The sequence below is a fragment of the Schistocerca cancellata genome, unplaced genomic scaffold, assembly GCF_023864275.1.
Source record: "Schistocerca cancellata isolate TAMUIC-IGC-003103 unplaced genomic scaffold, iqSchCanc2.1 HiC_scaffold_1140, whole genome shotgun sequence".
Lineage (NCBI taxonomy): Eukaryota > Metazoa > Arthropoda > Insecta > Orthoptera > Acrididae > Schistocerca > Schistocerca cancellata.
The window spans coordinates 1499149-1521850 of NW_026047139.1; the positions used below are offsets into that span (position 1 = coordinate 1499149).

A 22702-nucleotide genomic window follows, 5' to 3' on the forward strand; every position below is an offset into this window, starting at 1 on the left:
TGCATCAAACAGGCCTCAGGACTGAAGACCACAACAACAACAGGGGGCATCTTACATTTACAGATGAAGCTTTGCAAGCAGAGGTCACGTGCAGTTTTATTTTGAAGAATTCAGAAGAGCAGGGCCGGGCAAATGATATTTGTGTCATAAAAGTCTCGAGATTTCCCGATAGAAACATTAATACTACTTTTAAAGTAAACGTAACATTCAGAAGTGGAAATGCTGTTGTTCAAAAAACATTGCTCGAATCTGAACCCAGACCAATATTTTATTTGATTGTGAGAGACTGAAATGATTTATTAAGTGCATTGAAAGTGAGAAATTTGGCTGCTGTCCATGTATTAGAAGAATAGGTAAAAACATTACCAGCTTTTAATCAGCTTTAGAACATGGTGACATTCAGATGAAAAAAGAGGAAAATTAATCGAGAATTAGATTTCTAATTAACAAAATAAATCATTTTAGATTGACTGTAATTGTCATTGCAAGAATAAATTACAGCGGCAAGACTCGTCAGGAGATACTGCTGACAGACATCAATAGGTCATGTGATGAGCAATAGTTTAAGAATTGGATCGAATCATAATTGAAAACTATATTTGTGTATCGGTCGTGGTTGTCGTTGTTGTTACATCTGACTTGCACTCTGGGTGATATTGTAGTCCGTGTTTCGTAGTATCTCGAGCAGAGTTCTACACGAGGCTTAGTGGGGGAACAGCTTGGTGGAGTGGAATGTGAGGAGTGGAGTAGTAAGCACTTGGGAAATTATGTTGTGTGTTGCCAACCGTGGTAATCTGTACCATGTACTCTGTCATTTCATGTACGTCTGCCATGTTTAAGCTGCAGTTTGCCTGAATCCTTTCGTATTCGGTACTGAGCTAGAGAAAACACACACACACACACACACACACACACACACACACACACACACAGACACACACACACACACACACAGAGAGAGAGAGAGAGAGAGAGAGAGAGAGAGAGAGAGAGAGAGAGAGAGATGTGCCTACATTGTGTGGGCTGGACACGCGTCATGTATCTACATCTACCTCTACGTCCATACTCCGCAAGCCACCTGTCTGTGTCTGGCGGAGACTACCTTGAGTACCTCTATTGGTTCTCCCTTCTATTCCAGTCTCATATTGTTCGTGGAAAGAAGGATTGTCGGCATGCCTCTGTGTGGGCTCTAATCTCTCTGATTTTATCCTCATGGTCTCTTCGCGAGATATACGTAGGAGGGAGCAATATACTGCTTGACTCCTCAGTGAAGGTATGTTCTCAAAACTTCAACAATAGCCCGTACCGAGCTACTGAGCATCTCTCCTGCAGAGTCTTCCACCGGAGTTTATCTGTCATCTCCGTAACGCTTTCGCAATTACTATATGATCCTGTAATGAAGCATGCTGCTCTCCATTGGATCTTCTCTATGTCTTCTATCAACCCTATCTGGTACAGATCCCACACTGCTGAGCAGTATTCAAGCAGTGGGCGAACAAGCGTACTGTAACCTACTTCTTTTGTTTTCAGATTGCATTTCCTTAGGATTCTTCCAATGAATCTCAGTCTGGCATCTGCTTTACCGACAATCAACTTTATATGATCATTCCATTTTAAATCACTCCTAATGCCTACTCCCAGATAATTTATGGAATTAATTGCTTCCATTTGCTGACCTGCTATATTGTAGCTAAATGATATGGGATTTTTCTTTCTATGTATTCGCAGCACATTACACTTGTCTACATTGAGATTCAATTGCCATTCCCTGCACCATGCGTCAATTTGCTGCAGATCCTCCTGCATTTCAGTACAATTTTCCATTGTTACAACCTCTCGATATACGACAGCATCATCCGCAAAAAGCCTCAGTGAAATTCCGATGTCAACCACAAGGTCATTTATGTATATTGTGAATAAAAACGGTCCTACGACACTCTCCTGTGGCACACCTGAAATCACTCTTACTTTGGAAGACTTCTCTTCATTGAGAATGAGATGCTGCATTCTGTTATCTAGGCACTCTTCAATCCAATCACACAATTGGTCTGATAGTCCATATGCTCTTACTTTGTTCATTAAACGGCTGTGGGAAACTGTATCGAATGCCTTGTGGAAGTCAAGAAACACGGCATCTATCTGGGAACCCGTGTCTATGGCCCTCTGAGTCTCGTGGATGAATAGCGTTAGCTGGGTTTCACACAATCGTCTTTTTCGAAATCCCTGCTGATTCCCACAGAGTAGATTTCTAGTTTCCAGAAAAGTCATTCTACTCGAACATAATACGTGTTCCAAAATTCTACAACTGATCGACGTTAGAGATATAGATCTACAGTTCTGCAGATCTATTCGACATCCCTTCTTGAAAACGGGGATGACCTGTGCCCTTTTCCAATCCTTTGTGTGTGTGTGTTAGTTGAGTACATGACAAAATTAATAACCAAGACTGCTGTCTTCATGAGTCTTCGAGGAATATAGTGTGTGTGTGTGTGTGTGTGTGTGTGTGTGTGTGTGTGTGTGTGTGTGTGTGTGTGTGACATTTTTGCTTTTCGTATTTATGTTTCCAAAAAACAAAAACGCTTAACGAAAGAGTTTCACAATTCCTGTTACAGGTTCCTAAGGGTTGTGAAGGTGACTTGTCAGATAAAATCTGGTAAGGAACCCACGTCTGCAAATTTACCATTTGGACACAACAGAAGTTTGAAGGTCACATCACTTTCGTGTCTTCTACCATAAGCAGACACGCACACAGTGGAGGTAATGAGCTCTGACTTTTTGTAGGAGATCGCATTATAGTCAGTGTTTAGAGTACTCATTCTATGTGGTGAAGGACATTCTCTCCAAAGTCGAGAGTTTGGCCGGTCTGTGAAGCACCACATAAGATCGCTATAGTTGTAAATGTACCAGTTTCTTGCAACCATTGTTGTAGTCGGAGGAAAATGGTATGCGATGTCATTATTACAACAGCCTGTGACAACAGCATGCTCTTCTCAGGGGCTGTGTGCACCATGAAGTGGAGGACTTGAAAGTTTTCTGATCTTCAAACTTATTTTACATTCAAATTAATGATATGGTTATAATAGAAGGAAACATTCCACGAAGGAAAAATATATCTAAAAACAAAGATGATGTGACTTACCAAATGAAAGTGCTGGCAGGTCGACAGACACACAAACGAACACAAACATACACACAAAATTCAAGCTTTCGCAACAAACTGTTGCCTCATCAGGAAAGAGGGAAGGAGAGGGAAAGACGAAAGGATGTGGGTTTTAAGGGAGAGGGTAAGGAGTCATTCCAGTCCCGGGAGCGGAAAGACTGACCTTAGGGGGAAAAAAGGACGGGTACACACTCGCACACACACACATATCCATCCACACATATACAGACACAAGCAGACATCTGACATCAGATGTCTGCTTGTGTCTGTATATGTGTGGATGGATATGTGTGTGTGTGCGAGTGTGTACCCGTCCTTTTTTCCCCCTAAGGTCAGTCTTTCCGCTCCCGGGACTGGAATGACTCCTTACCCTCTCCCTTAAAACCCACATCCTTTCGTCTTTCCCTCTCCTTCCCTCTTTCCTGATGAGGCAACAGTTTGTTGCGAAAGCTTGAATTTTGTGTGTATGTTTGTGTTCGTTTGTGTGTCTGTCGACCTGCCAGCACTTTCATTTGGTAAGTCACATCATCTTTGTTTTTAGATATATTATTTTACATTCAAAGAGACATGGGCTCATTATGAAAAACTTGTATACTAAGTCTCCTCTACAAGTCCTACAAGACTGCAATAGGAATTGTAAAACACTCTGTTGCCAGAAAAAAAAAAGAAAAAGTACAGAAAGCAGACTCTGGACCAAGGATGAAAGATGAATTGTCAAAGTTTGTAATCTCTACAACATATAAGTTGACAAGTAAACTAATAATGTGAACACAGGTCTTGTACCAGTTGGCCACAGTCAGCAAGGCTTCCACCACAAAGCATATCTGTGGTAATGGGTGAGATGTGCCACAGATGTATACATTTTAAGAAACTTTTATTTTCACAATCTCAGTTGAATGACATAAATGACTGGGTAGTTTTGGTCATATGTAAGACAGAGAAAAACAACCTGACTGATCAATTCGGAGCACAGAAGAAGACATAGAATTGACAAACATTTTCTGAATAACTGTTGGTCGTAACTGCATCTTTGAGGAACTACAGCTGATCAGTGGTGAGAACATGGAAAAGTGTGTACATTTGAACTAACTTTCTGTAGCATAATTGCCTTTTACACTAAAGAGCCCAGTGACTATTTAAATTAGCTGCAGATGATAGTTTCAGGCGATCTGTCAAACTTGGTAAAACTTTAAATTCATACCCATGGCTAGTTACCCGACACGTGAATTTTCTGTTATGTTTACTGGGTAATGGTAGACTATTAAATCCAATTATGCTAACAGTACTGTAATGTCATTAATTTGTGAAGATACTAATTGGTACCGGAGAAACAGCACTGCACTAAGATAGATTAAAACTGTGTGCCGGACCGAGACTCAAACTCGGGACCTTTGCCTTTTGCGGGGCGTGAGTCGTGCTTGGATAGCTCAGTTGGTAGAGCACTTGTCCGCGAAAAGCAAAGGTCCCGAGTTCGAGTCTCGGACCGGCACACAGTTTTAATCTGCCAGGAAGTTTCATATCAGCGTACACTCCACTGCAGAGTGAAAATCTCGTTCTGCACTGAGATAGTTGACTTGAGGTACTGTAAGATTCAGTGTTGTTAATACTGAAATGTAAAGGCCATACATTCTTTTTTTTTTCCTAATGTAGAGATAGCCTGAATTAACTTTTATTCTACCAAGTTCAGTAGCACTGTATTCTGACAAAATTACACTACTAAACACATCCTCGTATCGTACACACTTCTGTGTGCTTGTAGCTGATCAGCTGCTGTTCTACAGTGGGAGCTTCCAGACGGTGAAATTTTGCTCAAATCGAGGTTGCTTATGTTGCTCTGATCTCGTGTTCTGGCCGGTTTTATTTTCCCACCCTATATAATGATCACCTCGATATCAGAGTGTCCCCACAGTCCGTGATCAGTCGAGCATTACTGAAACAAATTGAAATTAGGATTTTGATATCTGGAAAATTAATATAGTTACAATTTCCTTATTTTTTTAGTGTTCCAAAATTGTACTTGCTCCAAATCACATCGTGCCTCGGGTCATTTGACTTGGATATTTCCAAAAAATGTAGTGTTGTGACCTATATCCTTTCGCAAGATTTACTTTCTTGTGGCACCTGATTAGCATCCTAAAGTTTTAAAGGCTGGTGAGCAGGGTGTGTCCTGTCATTGTAAGCAGAATGTGTCAGATTGCTGTCTCTTATTATTATTATTTTTTTTTTCATTATAAAGACAAAATAATGTGGCACAACATAAACTGTGTACTCGATTGTGTTTTTAAGGAATGGAGGACTGCAAGAACTGAAAGTGCTGGGTCTACCATACGGGTGTGGCGTGGAAGATAACACAGTAATTGCCATCAGCCGTGGATGTCCCACTTTGCGGCAGCTCTCCATCACTCACACTACGAAGCTGTCGCCTGCTGCCTTCTCGGAGATCGAACGTCTGGAACATCTCGAAGTGTAAGCGATGTTGCTGGCTTTGCAGTGTAGTGCAAACAGAGTAATTGGCTGAGTAATGAAACCGTAACTGGTGAAGTAGCTGAGAATCACTCGTAAATGTCATGACTGAAACTGAGTAAAAAAGAATCATAAGTCAAGACATTAAATAAAATATGCAGCTAGCTATTAAAACTGCAATATCACAGAGGTAGAATGAAACAATTGTCAAATCTGCACGAAGTTTACTACTGTTTCTACCCAAGTATAAGACGACCCCGAATATGAGATGATCTCCCCAAACCCCTGCACCCTGCTCACCCTTGAAGCTTCTTTAGAAACATTTATTTTAACATAACCTGACTAATCAGAGTAACAAACTATTTTATTGACATAATGTTTCTGTCTAAAATGTTAACATTGTAACTATTCTGAACTTATTCCATTTGTGACTGTCTATATTTGATAACACAAGGAGCATTTTTTTTTTTTTTTTTTTTTCCAAATTGTGTTCCAAAAAATAATAATTTTTTATTAATGAAAAACATTATATATTGAAGGACATTACATACTAAAATATAAAGATGGCTTTTAGAGCTCAAAACTGTAACTTACAAAATTTTGAAAATCACCAATAATACAATCCCGTGCATACTCGGGCACTAGACTTTGACTAAAATATCTGTAACTTGAAATCATTTTTTAGTTTCTGTGTAGCTGTCAATTCTAAGCACATATTTCACAATGATTTCCTGTGAACAGAAATCTCGTAGGAGCTGGCCAGAGCACATTTGAAGTACTTATCTCATACCACCGGCAAGTACTTGTCACTCGACTGACGAACTGTCGTCACTTTCTGTCTCTAATGAAGTAACGTCACATACTTCTTCACTTTCTAAGCTGCTTTAATTCATTGTCAAACTCATGATCTTTGTAGTAATCCTTTTTAAAAGCATTGCGTTAACAACAATACAGGAGAAAGGCTGAGAAGCACGTGTTTCGTTGTTGAGCATCTAAAGATGCACACAGTAAAGACGATACCTAGTAGCAACCACCTCAAACAAAACACGACGGCCAGGTACAAATGCAATACCACATGCCCTGTAGTGGCTGAACACTTAATTATCAGTGCTGAAACAGATATAAATGGAGTTTTATTCTTTCAGAGGTCTATTTTGAAGCTGCCCAAGTACACTAGCGATTTTAAGTATGTGTCAAAATAATAAAATTGAGGTAACTCAGGGTTTTATGATGTTGTTGTTGTTGTTGTTGTTGTGGTCTTCAGTCCTGAGACTGATTTGATGCAGCTCTCCATGCTATTCTATCCTGTGCAAGCTGCTTCATCTTCCAGTACGTACTGCAGGCTACATCCTTCTGAATCTGTTTAGTGTATTCATATCTTGGTCTCCCCCTACGATTTTTACCCTCCACACTGCCCTCCAATACTAAATTGGTGATCCCTTGATGCCTCAGAATGTGTCCTACCAACCTATCCCTTCTTCTAGTCAAGTTGTGCCACAAACTCCTCTTCTCTCCAATTCTATTCAATACTTCCTCATTAGTTATGTGATCTACCCATCTAATCTTCAGCTTTCTTCTGTAGCACCACATTTCAAAAGCTTCTATTTTCTTCTTGTCCAAACTTTTTTTATCATCCATGTTTCACTTCCATACATGGATACACACCATACAAATACTTTCAGAAATGACTTCCTGACACTTAAATCTATACTAGATGTTAACAAATTCCTCTTCTTCAGAAACGCTTTCCTTGCCATTGCCAGTCTACACTTTATATCCTCTCTACTTTGACCATCATCAGTTATTTTGCTCCCCAAATAGCAAAACTCCTTTACTACTTTAAGTGTCTCATTTCCTAATCTTATTCCCTCAGCATCACCAGACTCAATTCGACTACATTCCATTATCCTAGTTTTGCTTTTGTTGATGTTCATCTTATACGCACCTTTCAAGACACTGTCCATTCCGTTCAACTGCTCTTCCAAGTCCTTTGCTGTCTCTGACAGAATTACAATGTCATCGGCGAACCTTAAGGTTTTTATTTCTTCTCCATGGATTTTAATACCTACTCCGAAATTTTCTTTTGTTTCATTTACTGCTTGCTCAATATACAGATTGAATAACATCGGGGAGAGGCAACAACCCTGTCTCACTCCATTCCCAACCACTGCTTCCCTTTCATGCCCCTCGACTCTTACAACTGCCATCTGGTTTCTGTAACAATTGTATATAGCCTTTCGCTCCCTGTATTTTACCCCTGCCACCTTTAGAATTTGAAAGAGAGTATTCCAGTCAACATTGTCAAAAGCTTTCTCTAAGTCTACAAATGCTAGAAATGTAGGTTTGCCTTTTCTTAATCTAGCCCGTATTTCTACGGAATCCAGACTTCTACCAGTTTTTCCATTCGTCTGTCATTAATTCGTGTTAGTATTTTGCAGCGTTGCACGTTCAGTGATTTTCACATCTGTCAACACTTGCTTTCTTTGGGATGGGAATTATTATATTCTTCTTGAAGTCTGAGGGTATTTCACATGTCTCATACATTTTGCTCACCAGGTGGTAGAGTTTTGTCAGGACTGGCTCTCCCAAGGCTGTCAGTAGCTCTAATGGAATGTTGTCTACTCCCAGGGCCTTGTTTCGACTTAGGTCTTTCAGTGCTCTGTCAAACTCTTCACGCAGTATCGTATCTCCCATCTCATCTTCATCTATATCCTCTTCCCTTTCTATAAAATTGCCCTCAAGTACATCGCCCTTCCATAGTCCCTCTATATACATCTTCCACCTTTCTGCTTTCCCTTTTTTGCTTAGAACTAGGTTTCCATCTGAGCTCTTGATATTCATACAAGCGGTTCTCTTTTCTCCAAGGGTCTCTTTAATTTTCCTGTAGGCAGTATCTATCTTAACCCTAGTGAGATAAGCCTCTACATCCTTACATTTGTCCTCTAGTCATCCCTGCTTAGCCATTTTGCATTTCCAGTCGATCTCATTTTTGAGACGTTTGTATTCCTTTTTGCTTCTTCATTTACAGCATTTTTATATTTTCTCCTTTCATCAATTAAATTCAGTATTTCTTCTGTCACTCAAGGATTTCTACTAGCCCTCGTCTTTTTACCTACTTGATCCTCTGCTGCCTTCACTACTTCATCCCTCAATGCTACCCATTCTTCTTCTACTGTATTTCTTTTCCCCATTCTTGTCAATTGTTCGCTTATGCTCTCCCTGAAACTCTGTACAACCTCTGGTTTAGTCAGTTTATCCAAGTCCCATCTCCTTAAATTCCCACCTTTTTTAGTTTCTTCAGTTTAAATCTACAGTTCATAACCAATAGATTGTGGTCAGAGTCCACATCTGCCCCTGGAAACGTCTTACAATTTAAAATCTGGTTCCTAAATCTCTGTCTTACCATTATATAATCTGTCTGAAACCTGTCAGTATCTCCAGGCTTCTTCCATGTATACAAACTTCTTTTATGATTCTTGAACCAAGTGTTAGCTATGATTAAGTTGTGCTCTGTGCAAAATTCTACCAGGTGGCTTCCTCTTTCATTTCTTACCCCCAGTCCATATTTATTTATGATAAGGAGTTGAAATGAGGAGTTAAAATAAAGGAAAAGATATGGTTTTCATTAACATGTGGACTGTTTTATTTTCTACCTCTTTTGCCTCTAACCCTTGTTTTCTGTGGTACCACTGTTTGTAATCATCATCCTAATAGTACAACTGTGAAATTCATATATTTGCTATCACAATTATTTGTCTGTTTATCAGAATACATTGCAATTACGAAGGTTTTGATGGGAACTGAGAACACATCTATCATCCCCCCTCCCCCTTTCCCCTGCCCTTCCAAATTCTTCAAAACTGATCTGCATGTGACCTCAGAGCCAAAGCTTCCTCTCTAAACATATTATTATCTTTATACGCTCTATTAAACAATGTGAAAATGTTGACTGTAGCAGCAATAGCTTCATCTGCGAATATGAGATGAGATGATCCTGCAGTTTAGGAATGAGGAGTTTGGGAAAAGCCTCATCTTATAATCACGTAAATACAGTAACTGTTTGTATATGCAGACAATCGGTATTTCAGCACAATCATGCAGAATTCTTAGCAATAAGTCTAGCTACATTCTTTATGTAAGGAAACATTACACTGTGGGTTTCTCCTTAAGAAATCGCTTTAGATGTCATTTGCGAAAAGACCACATTATACGTCTAGTTAGATGGAGAAATGTAAACTGGGATGTGTCAGAATAAAACAGCAGCAGGTTCATGGCTTGTAGAGACTGTAGTGTAAATAATTAATGGAAAATCTCATATAAAGATGTGAAACAAATACTAACAAAGAGATAGAGGGGCTGGCCAGTACTTACCTCAGCTCAGTACAGCCGATAGATACACATAAAACAGAACCGAAAATTACATTCCTAGCTTTCGGAACAGATGTTCCTTCATCAGGGTGGAGAGAGGGGAAAGAAAGGGAAGAAGGGAAAGGAGATTCAGTTACTCACAACGCAGGCTATGAAGCAACAGGGAAAGGAAAATTGGGATGGTAGCAAGGATGGAGGCATGGTTGTCAGAGGGAAGCCCTAGCAACAGGGAAAGGAAAATAGGGATGGTAGCAAGGATGGAGGCATGGTTGTCAGAGGGAAGCCAAAGATATTCTACTGTAAGTACTGTGCCAGCTTCAAACCAAAGAGGATGCATACAGAAGTAAAGAGGTATATAGTATGAAGATAAACACAACTATGTAGGATGAAAAGATGCGTGAATGGCTAAAGAGGAAAGGGAAAGAGGAGAAGACTGAAGAGTAAATGGGAGTGAGGTTGTTTAATGTAGGTTCAGTCCAGGGGGATGGCGGGATGAAAGGATGTGTTGGAGTGCAAGTTCCCATCTCCGCAGTTCAGAGGGACTGGTGTTGGGTGGGAGAAGCCAAATGGCACATACGGTGTAGCAGGTTCCTAGGTCCCTAGAATTATGCTGGAGGGCATGCTCCGCTACTGGGTATTGGGCATCTCCTAGGCGGACAGTTCGTCTGTGTCCGTTCATGCGCTCAGCCAGTTTAGTTGTTGTCATGCCGATGTAAAAGGCTGTGCATTCCAGGCATGTCAGTTGATAAATGACATGTGTAGTTTCACATGTGGCCCTGCCTTGAATTTTGTATGTTTTACCAGTAGCGGGGCTGGAGTAGGTGGTTGTGGGGGGATGCATGGGGCAGGTTTTGCAGCGGGGTCGGTTACAGGGGTAGGAACCGCTGGGTAGAGAAGGTGATCTGGGAATATTGTAGGGTTTAACAAGGATGTTACAGAGGTTAGGGGGGCGACGAGAAGCAACTCTGGGTTGTGAGTAACTGAATCTCCTTTCCCTTCTTCCCTTTCTTTCCCCTCTCTCCTCCCTGATGAAGGAACATCTGTTCCGAAAGCTAGGAATGTAATTTTCGGTTCTGTTTTATGTGTATCTATCGGCTGTACTGAGCTGAGGTAAGTACTGGCCAGCCCCTCTATCTCTTTGTTAGAGACTGTAGTGTGTCATTCAGCAATATTACAGCTCACATCGTTTGGGATCCCACAACTGTAGTGTGAATAAAAAATTGACAGTTTTGGAAATCTGTACTAGAGTCGATGCAGGATCTCGACAGAGACTGTCACCTGAGAGGACAGACACGTTGTTCCCTCAGCCGTGCAGGATTGTATAGCCATGTTATGTTCATAGTCAGGAAACTGGTTGTTTGCAGCGAGACAAGTATGCGACGTGGACTGTCTGACGACATCAGGAGCAGTGAGGACTGTTGGCACAGCGACAACTGTTGCAGCTTCCCTTCACACGGCACCAGAGAGTGTTCTCTCCACCCACCTGGCCTTAATTTAATGTCTTCCATCTCAGCATTTCTTCACAGTAACTGCTCTTTTCTTCAGGCCGTTTTATTTTTCTACGTGTTTCATTTTCTTGCCCGTCTACTTTTCACTACCTCATCCCAAACTCTGTTACGTACAATGCACTTACCTTTTCACTCTTATTAACTCGTGCACAATGTTCTCTGAATGCATATTACCCCATCTTCCATCTTTAAGGTCTCGGTTTTCAAATCTCGCCCGGTGCAGTCTCCAACAGTCTGTCTTCCCGTCTCATCCTGTGCAGAAAGTCTTCCCTGAACCACAGTTCTGGGTGACTTTTCCGAAATGTATCTCTTTTCCTAGACTTCTCCAGTGTGTTTTCTTCACTCCTCTTCCACCCCCTTCAACCATTCTGCCTGAAGGAGGAGCTATTGGCTGCAAAAGCATGCCTAATTAAAACCCTCTTTTATGAGTGTGTTCCGCCACCACTCGGTGAGTAGATTTTTTTATATATCCCAAAATATATTGCTGTACGAAAGATATTTTGGGAGGTATCGAGTCAAATGCTGAGATGAGTGCTGCATTGTGCATGACGTTTTAATTTTCTGCTTCTTTACTACTAACTGTATTCACAGCACACTTCACTTGGTGTGACTGGATTCGTGATTTCCTCCCAGAGAGGTCACAGTTCGTAAATCACTGAGTAGAACAGAAGTGATATCTGGCATTCCACAAGGTAGTGTCATAGGCCCTCTGCTGTTCCTGATTTACGTAAATGATCTAGGTGATAATCTGAGCAGCCACCTTAGATTTTTTGCAGATGACTCTAATTTACCATCTAATAAAATCATCAGACGATCAATTCCAATAACAAAATGCTCTAGATAGAATTTCTGTATGGTGCGAAAAAGTGGCAATTGGCATTAGACGGTGAAAAGTGTGAGGTCATCCACATGGGTACTAAGAGAAATCTGATAAATTTTGGGTATACAATTAATTGCACAAATCTAAGGGCTGTCAATTCGAACTAAATACCTAGGAATTACAATTATGAGCAACATAAAGAGGAAAGACCACATAGATAATATTGTGGGGAAGGTGAAACAAAGACTTTGCTTTGTTGGCAGAACACTTAGAAGATGCGACAAGCCCAGTAAAGAGACAGCCTACATTACGCTTGTCCATCCTCTGCTGGAATACTGCTATGCGGTATGGGATCCTTACCTGGTAGGATTGATGGAAAGTGCAAAGAAGGGCAGTTCATTTTGTGTTATTGCGCAATACGGGCGAGAGTGTCACTGATATGATACGTGAGTTGGGGTGGCAGTCACGGAAACAAAGGCGGTCTTCTTTGCGGTAAGATCGATTTACGAAATTTTAATCACCAACTTTCTCTTCCGAATATCAAAATATTTTGTTGACACCCACCTACGTAGGAAGAAATGATCATAATAAAATAAGAGAAATCAGAGCTTGAATGGAAAGACTTAGGTGTTGCTTTTTCTCACATACCATTCGAGAGTGGAATGGTAGATAAGTAGTATGAAAATGGTTCAGTGAACCCTCTGCCAGGCACTTATATGTGAATTGCGGAGTGACCATGTAGATGTTAGATGTAGATGTAGATGCAGACAGTAGCCACATGTACTATGGACGTACCTGCAAAATTATACCATTGTACAACAAATAATTTAGAAGACACATTGTCATAAACATTGACCTGCATGAAATTCATCAGAGATTCAGGTATCTGTGAAATACACTCCCGGAAATGGAAAAAAGAACACATTGACACCGGTGTGTCAGACCCACCATACTTGCTCCGGACACTGCGAGAGGGCTGTACAAGCAGTGATCACACGCACAGCACAGCGGACACACCAGGAACCGCGGTGTTGGCCGTCGAATGGCGCTAGCTGCGCAGCATTTGTGCACCGCCGCCGTCAGTGTCAGCCAGTTTGCCGTGGCATACGGAGCTCCATCGCAGTCTTTAACACTGGTAGCAGCGTGGACGTGAACCGTATGTGCAGTTGACGGACTTTGAGCGAGGGCGTATAGTGGGCATGCGGGAGGCCGGGTGGACGTACCGCCGAATTGCTCAACACGTGGGGCGTGAGGTCTCCACAGTACATCGATGTTGTCGCCAGTGGTCGGCGGAAGGTGCACGTGCCTGTCGACCTGGGACCGGACCGCAGCGACGCACGGATGCACGCCAGGACCGTAGGATCCTACAAAGTGCCGTAGGGGACCGCACCGCCACTTCCCAGCAAATTACGGACACTGTTGCTCCTGGGGTATCGGCGAGGACCATTCGCAACCGTCTCCATGAAGCTGGGCTACGGTTCCGCACACCGTTAGGCCGTCTTCCGCACACGCCCCAACATCGTGCAGCCCGCCTCCAGTGGTGTCGCGACAGGCGTGAATGGAGGGACGAATGGAGACGTGTCGTCTTCAGCGATGAGAGTCGCTTCTGCCTTGGTGCCAATGATGGTCGTATGCGTGTTTGGCGCCGTGCAGGTGAGCGCCACAATCAGGACTGCATACGACCGAGGCACACAGGGCCAACACCCGGCATCATGGTGTGGGGAGCGATCTCCTACACTGGCCATACACCACTGGTGATCGTCGAGGGGACACTGAATAGTGCACGGTACATCCAAACCGTCATCGAACCCATCGTTCTACCATTCCTAGACCGGCAAGGGAACTTGCTGTTCCAACAGGACAATGCAAGTCCGCATGTATCCCGTGCCACCCAACGTGCTCTAGAAGGTGTAAGTCAACTACCCTGGCCAGCAAGATCTCCGGATCTGTCCCCCATTGAGCATGTTTGGGACTGGATGAAGCGTCGTCTCACGCGGTCTGCACGTCCAGCACGAACGCTGGTCCAACTGAGGCGCCAGGTGGAAATGGCATGGCAAGCCGTTCCGCAGGACTACATCCAGCATCTCTACGATCGTCTCCATGGGAGAATAGCAGCCTGCATTGCTGCGAAAGGTGGATATACCCTGTACTAGTACCGACATTGTGCATGCTCTGTTGCCTGTGTCTATGTGCCTGTGGTTCTGTCAGTGTGATCATGTGATGTATCTGACCCCAGGAATGTGTCAATAAAGTTTCCCCTTCCTGGGACAATGAATTCACGGTGTTCTTATTTCAATTTCCAGGAGTGTATGTTATGAGTAAATATATGTAAAATAGATTCGAATGTGTGTACATGGGCATGGCCATGGGTAAAAAGTTCATCCTAAACACCTGGAATGATTTCAACCAAATTTGGTACATGTATTAGTTGTGTTCTGGAAAGAAATACTGTGAGGATGAGAACCACCAGCCTCCTATTGGTGTGTGAGTGATAATGTGGTGAGAGAAGGTGGGAGGAGGGGATGAACAGAGGGGTCAGAGGAGGAGATTGTCAATTGGTGTGTGAGTGATAATGTGGTGAGAGAAGGTGGGAGGAGGGGATGAACAGAGGGGTCAGAGGAGGAGATTGTCAGGCAGGGGGGAGGAGAAAATTGACATATTGATAACGGAGGAGGAGAACCGAGAGGGCCGAAGGAGAAGATGTATGGATTGGGAGGGGGGGAGATGGACTAATAGAAGATATAGAATGAGATTTTCACTCTGCAGCAGAGTGTGCGCTGATATGAAACTTCCTGGCAGATTAAAACTGTGTGCCCGACCGAGACTAGAAACTTGGGAACTTTTGCCTTTCGTGGGCAAGTGCTCTACCATCAGAGCTACCGAAGCACGACTCACGCCCGGTCCTCACAGCTTTACTTCTGCCAGAGTCTCGTCTCCTACCTTCAAAACCTTACAGAAGCCCTCCTGCGAACCTTGCAGAACTAGCACTCCTGAAAGAAAGGATACTGCGGAGACATGGCTTAGCCACAGCCTGGGGGATGTTTCCAGAATGAGATTTTCACTCTGCAGCAGAGTGTTCACTGATATGAAACTTCCTGGCACATGAAAACTGTGTGCCCGACCGAGACTTGAACTTGGACCTTTGCCTGTCGCGGGGAAGTGCTCTACCGTCTGAGCTACCGAAGCACGACTCGGCCCACCCCAGGTAGCCAGGTAGGACACATACATACCCCCTGGTAAAGACCAGGCCCAGGGATGGGTGATTACCCGAGTTGGTACCTTCCAAATGTGCCAATTGGTCCTCCCCATCCGTTCCTCGGGAGGTGTGACCTGAGTTGTGAACGATTACCTAAGTTGGGAGTGTCCTCGGAGAGGGCCTCCATGAGGAAGGAGTGCGCCATCGGAGATGCCGGTAGTAATGTGGGATACTTTTGGAATGGTTTCCTCTATGTCTACAACTTCTGCTCATAAGCAAAAGTTTGATGAATCTCAGCCACAGAAAATTCTTCTGTCAGTGCCATTGTTTCTAGTTGTTTATTGGTCGGATGAAGGTCAAGACTTCTCCAGTCAGTCCTTTCATTATTCAGAAAGGTATTGATGCAATTGCAGGTACGGTAAAGTCTTGTTCCTGATAAAGAAGTGGCACTTCGTTGTTAGAAACATTCAGTGCCCTCCAGGCACAAAAATTACTGCACACTCCACTGCTACACACCTTCCCTGCCTGGGTGGATGCACACCGGACTTTAAATTCATCATGTGGGGTGGTTTATACGTGCTCACGCGATGGATTGTCCAACGAGGACTTTCAAAACTACCTGTCTCACCAGGGCGTAACAGCTGTACGTAGTCATGAAAAGGGTTAACAAGGACTTGGTACCAACCTGCACTCTCTTCTTGATGTTTGACAGAGTTCAGATCCCATCAAACATTAAAGCAGGATATGAGATAATTTCAGTTCGCCCTTACATCCCCGACTCTACGAGTTGCTATCGGTGTCAGCAGTTTAATCATACCAGCCGGTCGTGTTCCAATCCGACCAAATGCATTACATGTGGCAGGGATGCCCATGAGGGTTATTGTCCACCTCCATCCCCTCATTGCATCAACTGCATGGGCGGCCATGCTGCTTCCTCTAGAGATTGCCCTGCACCGTTTTCAAAGATGAACGAATTATTCGGGAAATCCGAGTGAAGGAAAAGGTGTCTACTTTTGCCGCTCATAAGTTATTCGCCAGTCGAAAGCCCACTGTGCCCCCGGCAGGTAAATGTAGCACTGCCCTTGCCTCTCCTCGGCTTACTAAGGAGGTAGCCGAGCAGACTTGCGATCTCACCTTTAGTGCCACGATCGTCACATCGGCCAGCCCAAAGATCGCCCATTTAACCTCCCCACTGTCACCTGCTCACTCTCCGGCTCAGCCTTCATCAGCTCCTGCTAAATCACGAGCCCCAAAATTGGTCGCCCCACAGCGTGTCTCATCTACAGTGCCACCCAGCGGTACCCACCCTCAGCCACCTTCCGTGTCACCGACGCGCACCACTGGCTGCCGATCCCTGGTGGCAGGAACTGCCCCCTAAACAACCTATGGATCAGGATCTTCTGCCTTCGGCTGAATGCTGATCCACACTGTCGGCCGCCAGCTCTCAGCAGAAGTCGAGTTGACAGTAACCGTGGTAAAATTCTTCCCTTTTCTCTCCACACTGTGTCAATTACCCATTGGAATATCTGCGGCATTCGAGCCAATCGGGATGGATTGTCGATCCTCTTACGATCCTACTCCCTGGTTGTCTTCCGTCTTCAGGAAACAAAGCTGCATCCCCACGATCGCTTTGTTCCCCCTCATTTCCAATCGGTCTGGTTTGATCTCCCCTCTGTTCATGGCACTCTGGCACATGGGGGCTTATGATTCTACTCCACGATACTGTCCGTTATCACCCAATCCCCTTAAACAGTTCCTTCCAAGATGTCACTGTCTATCTTTCCCTTTCTGGATACACCTTCTCTCTTTGTACTATATATATTCCATCGTGCACACCGATGGCAAGAGCTGATATTCTTCATCTCCTTGGTCAGTTCCCGGCCCCCTATTGGTGGTTGATCTTGGCGATCTGTGTCCTTGTCTGCGAGGCTCTCTATTGACTGACCTCTTATACCGAGATGATCTTGCATGCCTCAACACTGGGGAACCTACATCTTTGTCTGCCTCCACAACAATTGCTCTCATTTGGACCTTTCGGTCGGTACTGTTCAGCTAGCTCGGCACTTTGAATGGTTTGTTCTTGCTGATACACACTCGAGTGACCATTTTCCGTATGTCCTTTGATTACAGCCACAACTGCCATCTATGTGCCCAAGACACTGGAAGTTTTCCCAAGCCGATTGGATACTTTTCTTCTCTTTAGTGACACTTGATGACCGTCACTTTCCTAGCATCGTTGATCAGGCCACTTGTGTTACCTGAAAGCACCCTTCTGCAGTTGACCATCTTGTTGCTCTCTCCACTTATATCATGAACAATTTTCTCAGGAAACGCCAAACGGTAGCAATAGTTTCTGACCTGGAGAGAGGACACGATACCTGTTGGAGGACAGGCATCCTCCGCACATTGATCTCTTGGGGCTTTCGAGGTCGACTACCCCTTCCACTTTCCTCCCAGTAAGACTGTCTGTCTAAATTTTTTGCGTCGTACACAGCTTCCTGTGCTTTCCCTACATGTAGGCCCTGTCAACCTTCCATTTTCGGACATCGCTAAAATCTTGGGTCTTATGTTTGACAGAAAACTGTGCTGGTCCTCCCACATTTCATGTCTTTCGGCTCACTGTCTGCAATTTGGCAACACTCTCCATATTTTGAATGGTACATCGTGGGCAGTGGACCGAGGGGTCCTTCTCCACCTATATTGTGCCTTAGTGCACTCGAAATTGGTCTGTGGAAGAATAATTTACTCCTCTGCACGACCATCTATTCTTCAGCGTCTCGACGCTGTCCACCACCGTGGATTGCGTTTAGTGTCTGGAGCTTTTTACACCAGCACACCAGCCCCGTGGAGAGCTTTTACGCTGAGACTGCTGAACCTCCACTGTCCAATCGGTGAGCTGTCCTTCTGAGTCGTTATGCTAGTTGTCTGTCTTCAATGCCTGCTCATCTTGCCCATGACCTTTTTTTTCGATGCCTCCTTGGATTTACAGTAGACCGCCCTTCCTATCTACTACCTCCGGGAGTCCGCTTCTGTCAACTGCTACGTTCTCTTTCCTTCCACTTTCCTAAAACTAAAGAAAGTCAAGAGACAACTGGGGGTACGGCACTATCTCGGCTTCACCCCCAGACCTGCTTGCTCTGTGACCTTTGCCACCTTCCCAAGGATAGTACCACTCCCCTCATTTATCATCAGGCATTTGCTGCTCTATGTGCACAAATGGAGGATGCCACATTTATTTACACTGATGTCTCAAAAACAACATTTGTTGTTGGGAGTGCCTATATTGTTGGTGACACCCTTATTAGATTTTGGCTTCCCGACCAGTGTTCGGTTTTTACCGTGGAGCTTTACACTGTTCTCCAGGTTGTCCAATACATTCCTCGCCATAAGCAGGTACAGTATATTATATGCTCGGATTCACTCAGCTCTCTCCTCAGCCTCCAAGCTCTTTATCCCGTCCATCCTCTGGTCCACTGGATTCAGGACTGCCTCCACTTGGGGGGGCGTCTCTGTGGCATTCCTCTGAGTCCCAGGGCACGATGGTATCCACAGAAACAAGGTAGCCGATATAGCGGCCAAGGCTGCAGTCTCTCTTCTTCAGCCTGCTATTCGCGTGATTCCCTTCGCCGATCTGCGGAGTGTTTTATGTCATTGTGTTGCTCTTTTATGGCACGCACATTGTTCTACACTTCCCGATATAAATTACAGGACGTGAAACCTCATACCTGGGCTTGGACCTCTTCCTCCTGACCTAGTCGTCGGGAGGAGATAATTTTAACTAGACTCTGTATAGGGCACTGTCTTTTTAGCCATCGACACCTTTTAAGTGGCGATCCACACCCGCTTTGTCCCCACTGCTCTCAACTGTGGACGGTGATACATCTTTTACTTCAGTGCCCCCGTTTTAATTCGCTACGCTCTCACTTACATCTGTTGCCTGATATATCTTCCATTTTACATTTTAGCAGATACACGTGCTCAGCCAATCACATCTTTGAGTTTATCAGTGTCAGTGAGATGACATCGGTCATTTGAAGCTCTTTTTTGGGTAAAACACCCCCACCTTTCCCTTATATGATAGATTTCCTTCTGCTTTGTTTCCCCCCTTTTTGAGTTTCAGTCCCATTGCTGCTGATTTCCCATTCAGTTTTTACCCTTCCCTAAGCCACAGAATGGGCGCTTATGATCATAGAAGTTTTGCGCCCTAAAACCATAAAAAAAAGAGATGAACTACGTTACATGTGATAATATCTGATGAATTTTGTAACTCTCAAAGCATTTGACTCTGGTTCAAAACTAACATATTTAGAACCTGCCACTTAGAAAAATTTTGGTCCTAGAACATTAGAAAATTGTGATATTATTTAAAATTTTTGTGGCATATTTCCATTCGGTATCTCATAAAGGATAAGACACAGTAAAAAGCGCCGAGCTTCAAGGTTACTTTTTCATATTTAATTTAGTTCTTCCATAGATTACAAACAATGCTATAACAATGGCAAAGTATAATTATCCTTAAAAAAGTAATGTGAGTTCTTGAGCAATTTGACACATAACTGGCTTAAAATGTTGATGTTCAACAAAACACATATTCGGCTGCATAATCTATGAAATATTTGGTGGACCGCAGTGACATTTATAATTGTGCTCATCAGAAATTTTCAGCTCGTGCAATTTAAGCTGTACTCTTAAGATTGTTCCCAGCCAAATCCTCAGAAAAAACTAAAAAAATTTGATGACCATTATTATCTGTGAAAGTATAGCTTTACTTGTAGCTGTATTGCATATATGCATATAAATTTAAACATTAATATTTCCTGTTTGTGGATTCATGCTACTTAGCAGTGATGTTGCTATTGGCTGACTACATCACATGTCCTATGCTCTGAATACCAGCTGCCATTGGGAGCAAGATCTTGTGACACAAGCTATCATTGGCTCACAAAAGTGCATCATGATTTCCTAAAGTGCCAGGAAGTTCTACACTGGAGCATAAAACCTGTATAGTTCCCAGGACTGATAAATTTTATAGCTCAGTGGGAAAGTATATTGTCACTTAACATGGAAAAAATGTATTTTCACCCAGGGTATAGCGTGTTTTCTCTTGGGAAAAAGTGTGTTTTTGTTAAAGAAATCCTGGAAATTTTTTCTTGTCCATGCATAACCCTAAAATTTCTCATTGTGAGATGGTGGTGAATGTATAATTTTGCTCTTTTGCACTGTGTTAACAATGGCTTACAGATTATAAACCTGATATTTAGGCTTTCTCAAGGAGTAGGATATTATCATCAATGCTGCAATTCTTTGCTTCAGATCTTGTGTAAGGTATTGTTTTCATTAATTTTCCTTTGTGACAGTTGTGCCTTTTCATAGGTATCTTTGTCATCCCCCTCACCTTAGATTTAAGTTTAATTTTGTGACAATTTTACTTGAAGATGTTCATTATTTTATTTTTATTTATCCTTTGACGAAGTACATTGTATGGATCAAGATATATTTTCATTTCATGCACCGACAGGTACATATTTTTTACTGTCTACTGTTTAACAAAAATATAATATATTACAAAATTATTCTAGGACTATTTCATATTAAATTAGATTTTTTACAATTTTCCTTTTGATACAATAATGGTATTGCAATTGTTTTGAACTGTAATGCACATAAATTCATTAACACTGTAATAACAGTTTCCTATTAGTAAATTTTTGAGACTTTTTTAAAAATATTTTTATTGTTTATTTCTCTCAAGAATGAAGGGAGTTTTTCAAGTGCTTTTGGTCCAGCATATGATGTGTCGCGTGTAAGTTCATGGAAGAGGTTCCGTTTTCTTGTGTCATGGTTGTGTTCTGTGTTGTTAGCTCTAGTATCGGTAGAATATTTGAATTTTATCCAACAGAGGAGTTCGTATAGGTATATACTGGGTAATGTTAGTATTTTGAGAGCTTTAAATGCTGGTTTACATGAGTCTTTCCATTTAAGGTTGGCTATCATTCTTATGGCTCTTTTTTGTAATTTAATTACTTTATTAATGTTTGTTTTCGAGGCATCTTCCCACAAAATTATGCTGTAATTTAATGTCATATGAATTAATGCATAGTATATTGTTTTCATAATGCCTGTATCTTTTAGGTAGCTGAGTTTGTGCAGCACATATAGGTTTGCTGTGCCGAGTTTCCCCCTTATATATTCTACATGCTTATCCCAGTTTACACGTTCATCGATAATTATCCCAAGGAATTTTGTATATTTGGTGTTCTCTGCTATGCACTCATCTATGCATACATTGATATCTTCACTGCGAAAGTTTCGAAATCTAAACTTTACACGAAGTGTTTTAGTAATATTGTTGTGCAGGTTTAATTCAGTAAATCTTTGGGTGGCATTATTTACTTCTACATTGGCTTTTATTTCTAGCTTTTCTGTGTCTTTATCCGTGAACAGAAGAGTTGTGTCATCTGCACACTGCTATACCTAATCATATTTGGGATGTGATTTGTGTATAGAATGAAGAGTATTGGGCCAAGAATGGAGCCTTGTGGCACAGAGAAGTGTTAAATTCTTGTTTTAGATTTTATTTTTTCACCAATAGTTTTTGTAATTTCAGTATATTGGCTCCTGTTTGTCAGGTAGGAGAGAATCCAGTCTCCTGCATTTCCTCTTGTGCCATATGTTCCTAATATTTCTACTAAAGTTTTGTGGTCTACACAGTCAAATGCCTTTGTTAGACCCATAAATACACCTACACATTTACTTTTAGAGTCCAAGTTTGTTATGACATTTTCGATGAGATCTATTACTGCATCGATGGTACATTTATCTTTCTGGAAACCAAACTGATTCTTGTTGATTATTTCATATTTCATCAGAAAAGCAACAAGTCTCTGTGCACAAGCTCGTTCAAATATTTTTGATGTGACTGGTAAAAGAGCTATAGGCCTATAATTTTCTGGATTGTATTCATTCCCCTTTTTGTGTATTGGTTTTATCAGAGCTGTCTTTAAGCACTTTGGAAAAGTTCCTTCCAGGAATGATGAATTGATTAGTTGTGTAAGTGGTTTCTTGAGTTTCTGCATACATTGTTTAATTTCTGTACTTGATATTCCATCAATTCTACGTGACTTTGTTTGCTTTAGGTTTTTTATTATCTTTAGTGTTTCTTCTTCTTGTTACTGGGAAAAGTGCCA

At 42.4% G+C, this 22702-nt stretch overlaps 1 protein-coding gene across 1 annotated transcript in view; it reads left to right on the forward strand.

The window, feature by feature from the left end:
• Positions 1-22702, forward strand: part of LOC126159412 (uncharacterized) — a 160948-nt gene that overhangs the window by 103256 nt on the left and 34990 nt on the right. Inside the window, exon 6 of the mRNA XM_049916521.1 lies at positions 5447-5626. Coding sequence (XP_049772478.1) covers positions 5447-5626 — 180 coding nt within the window. The remainder of the gene's footprint in view (positions 1-5446; positions 5627-22702) is intronic.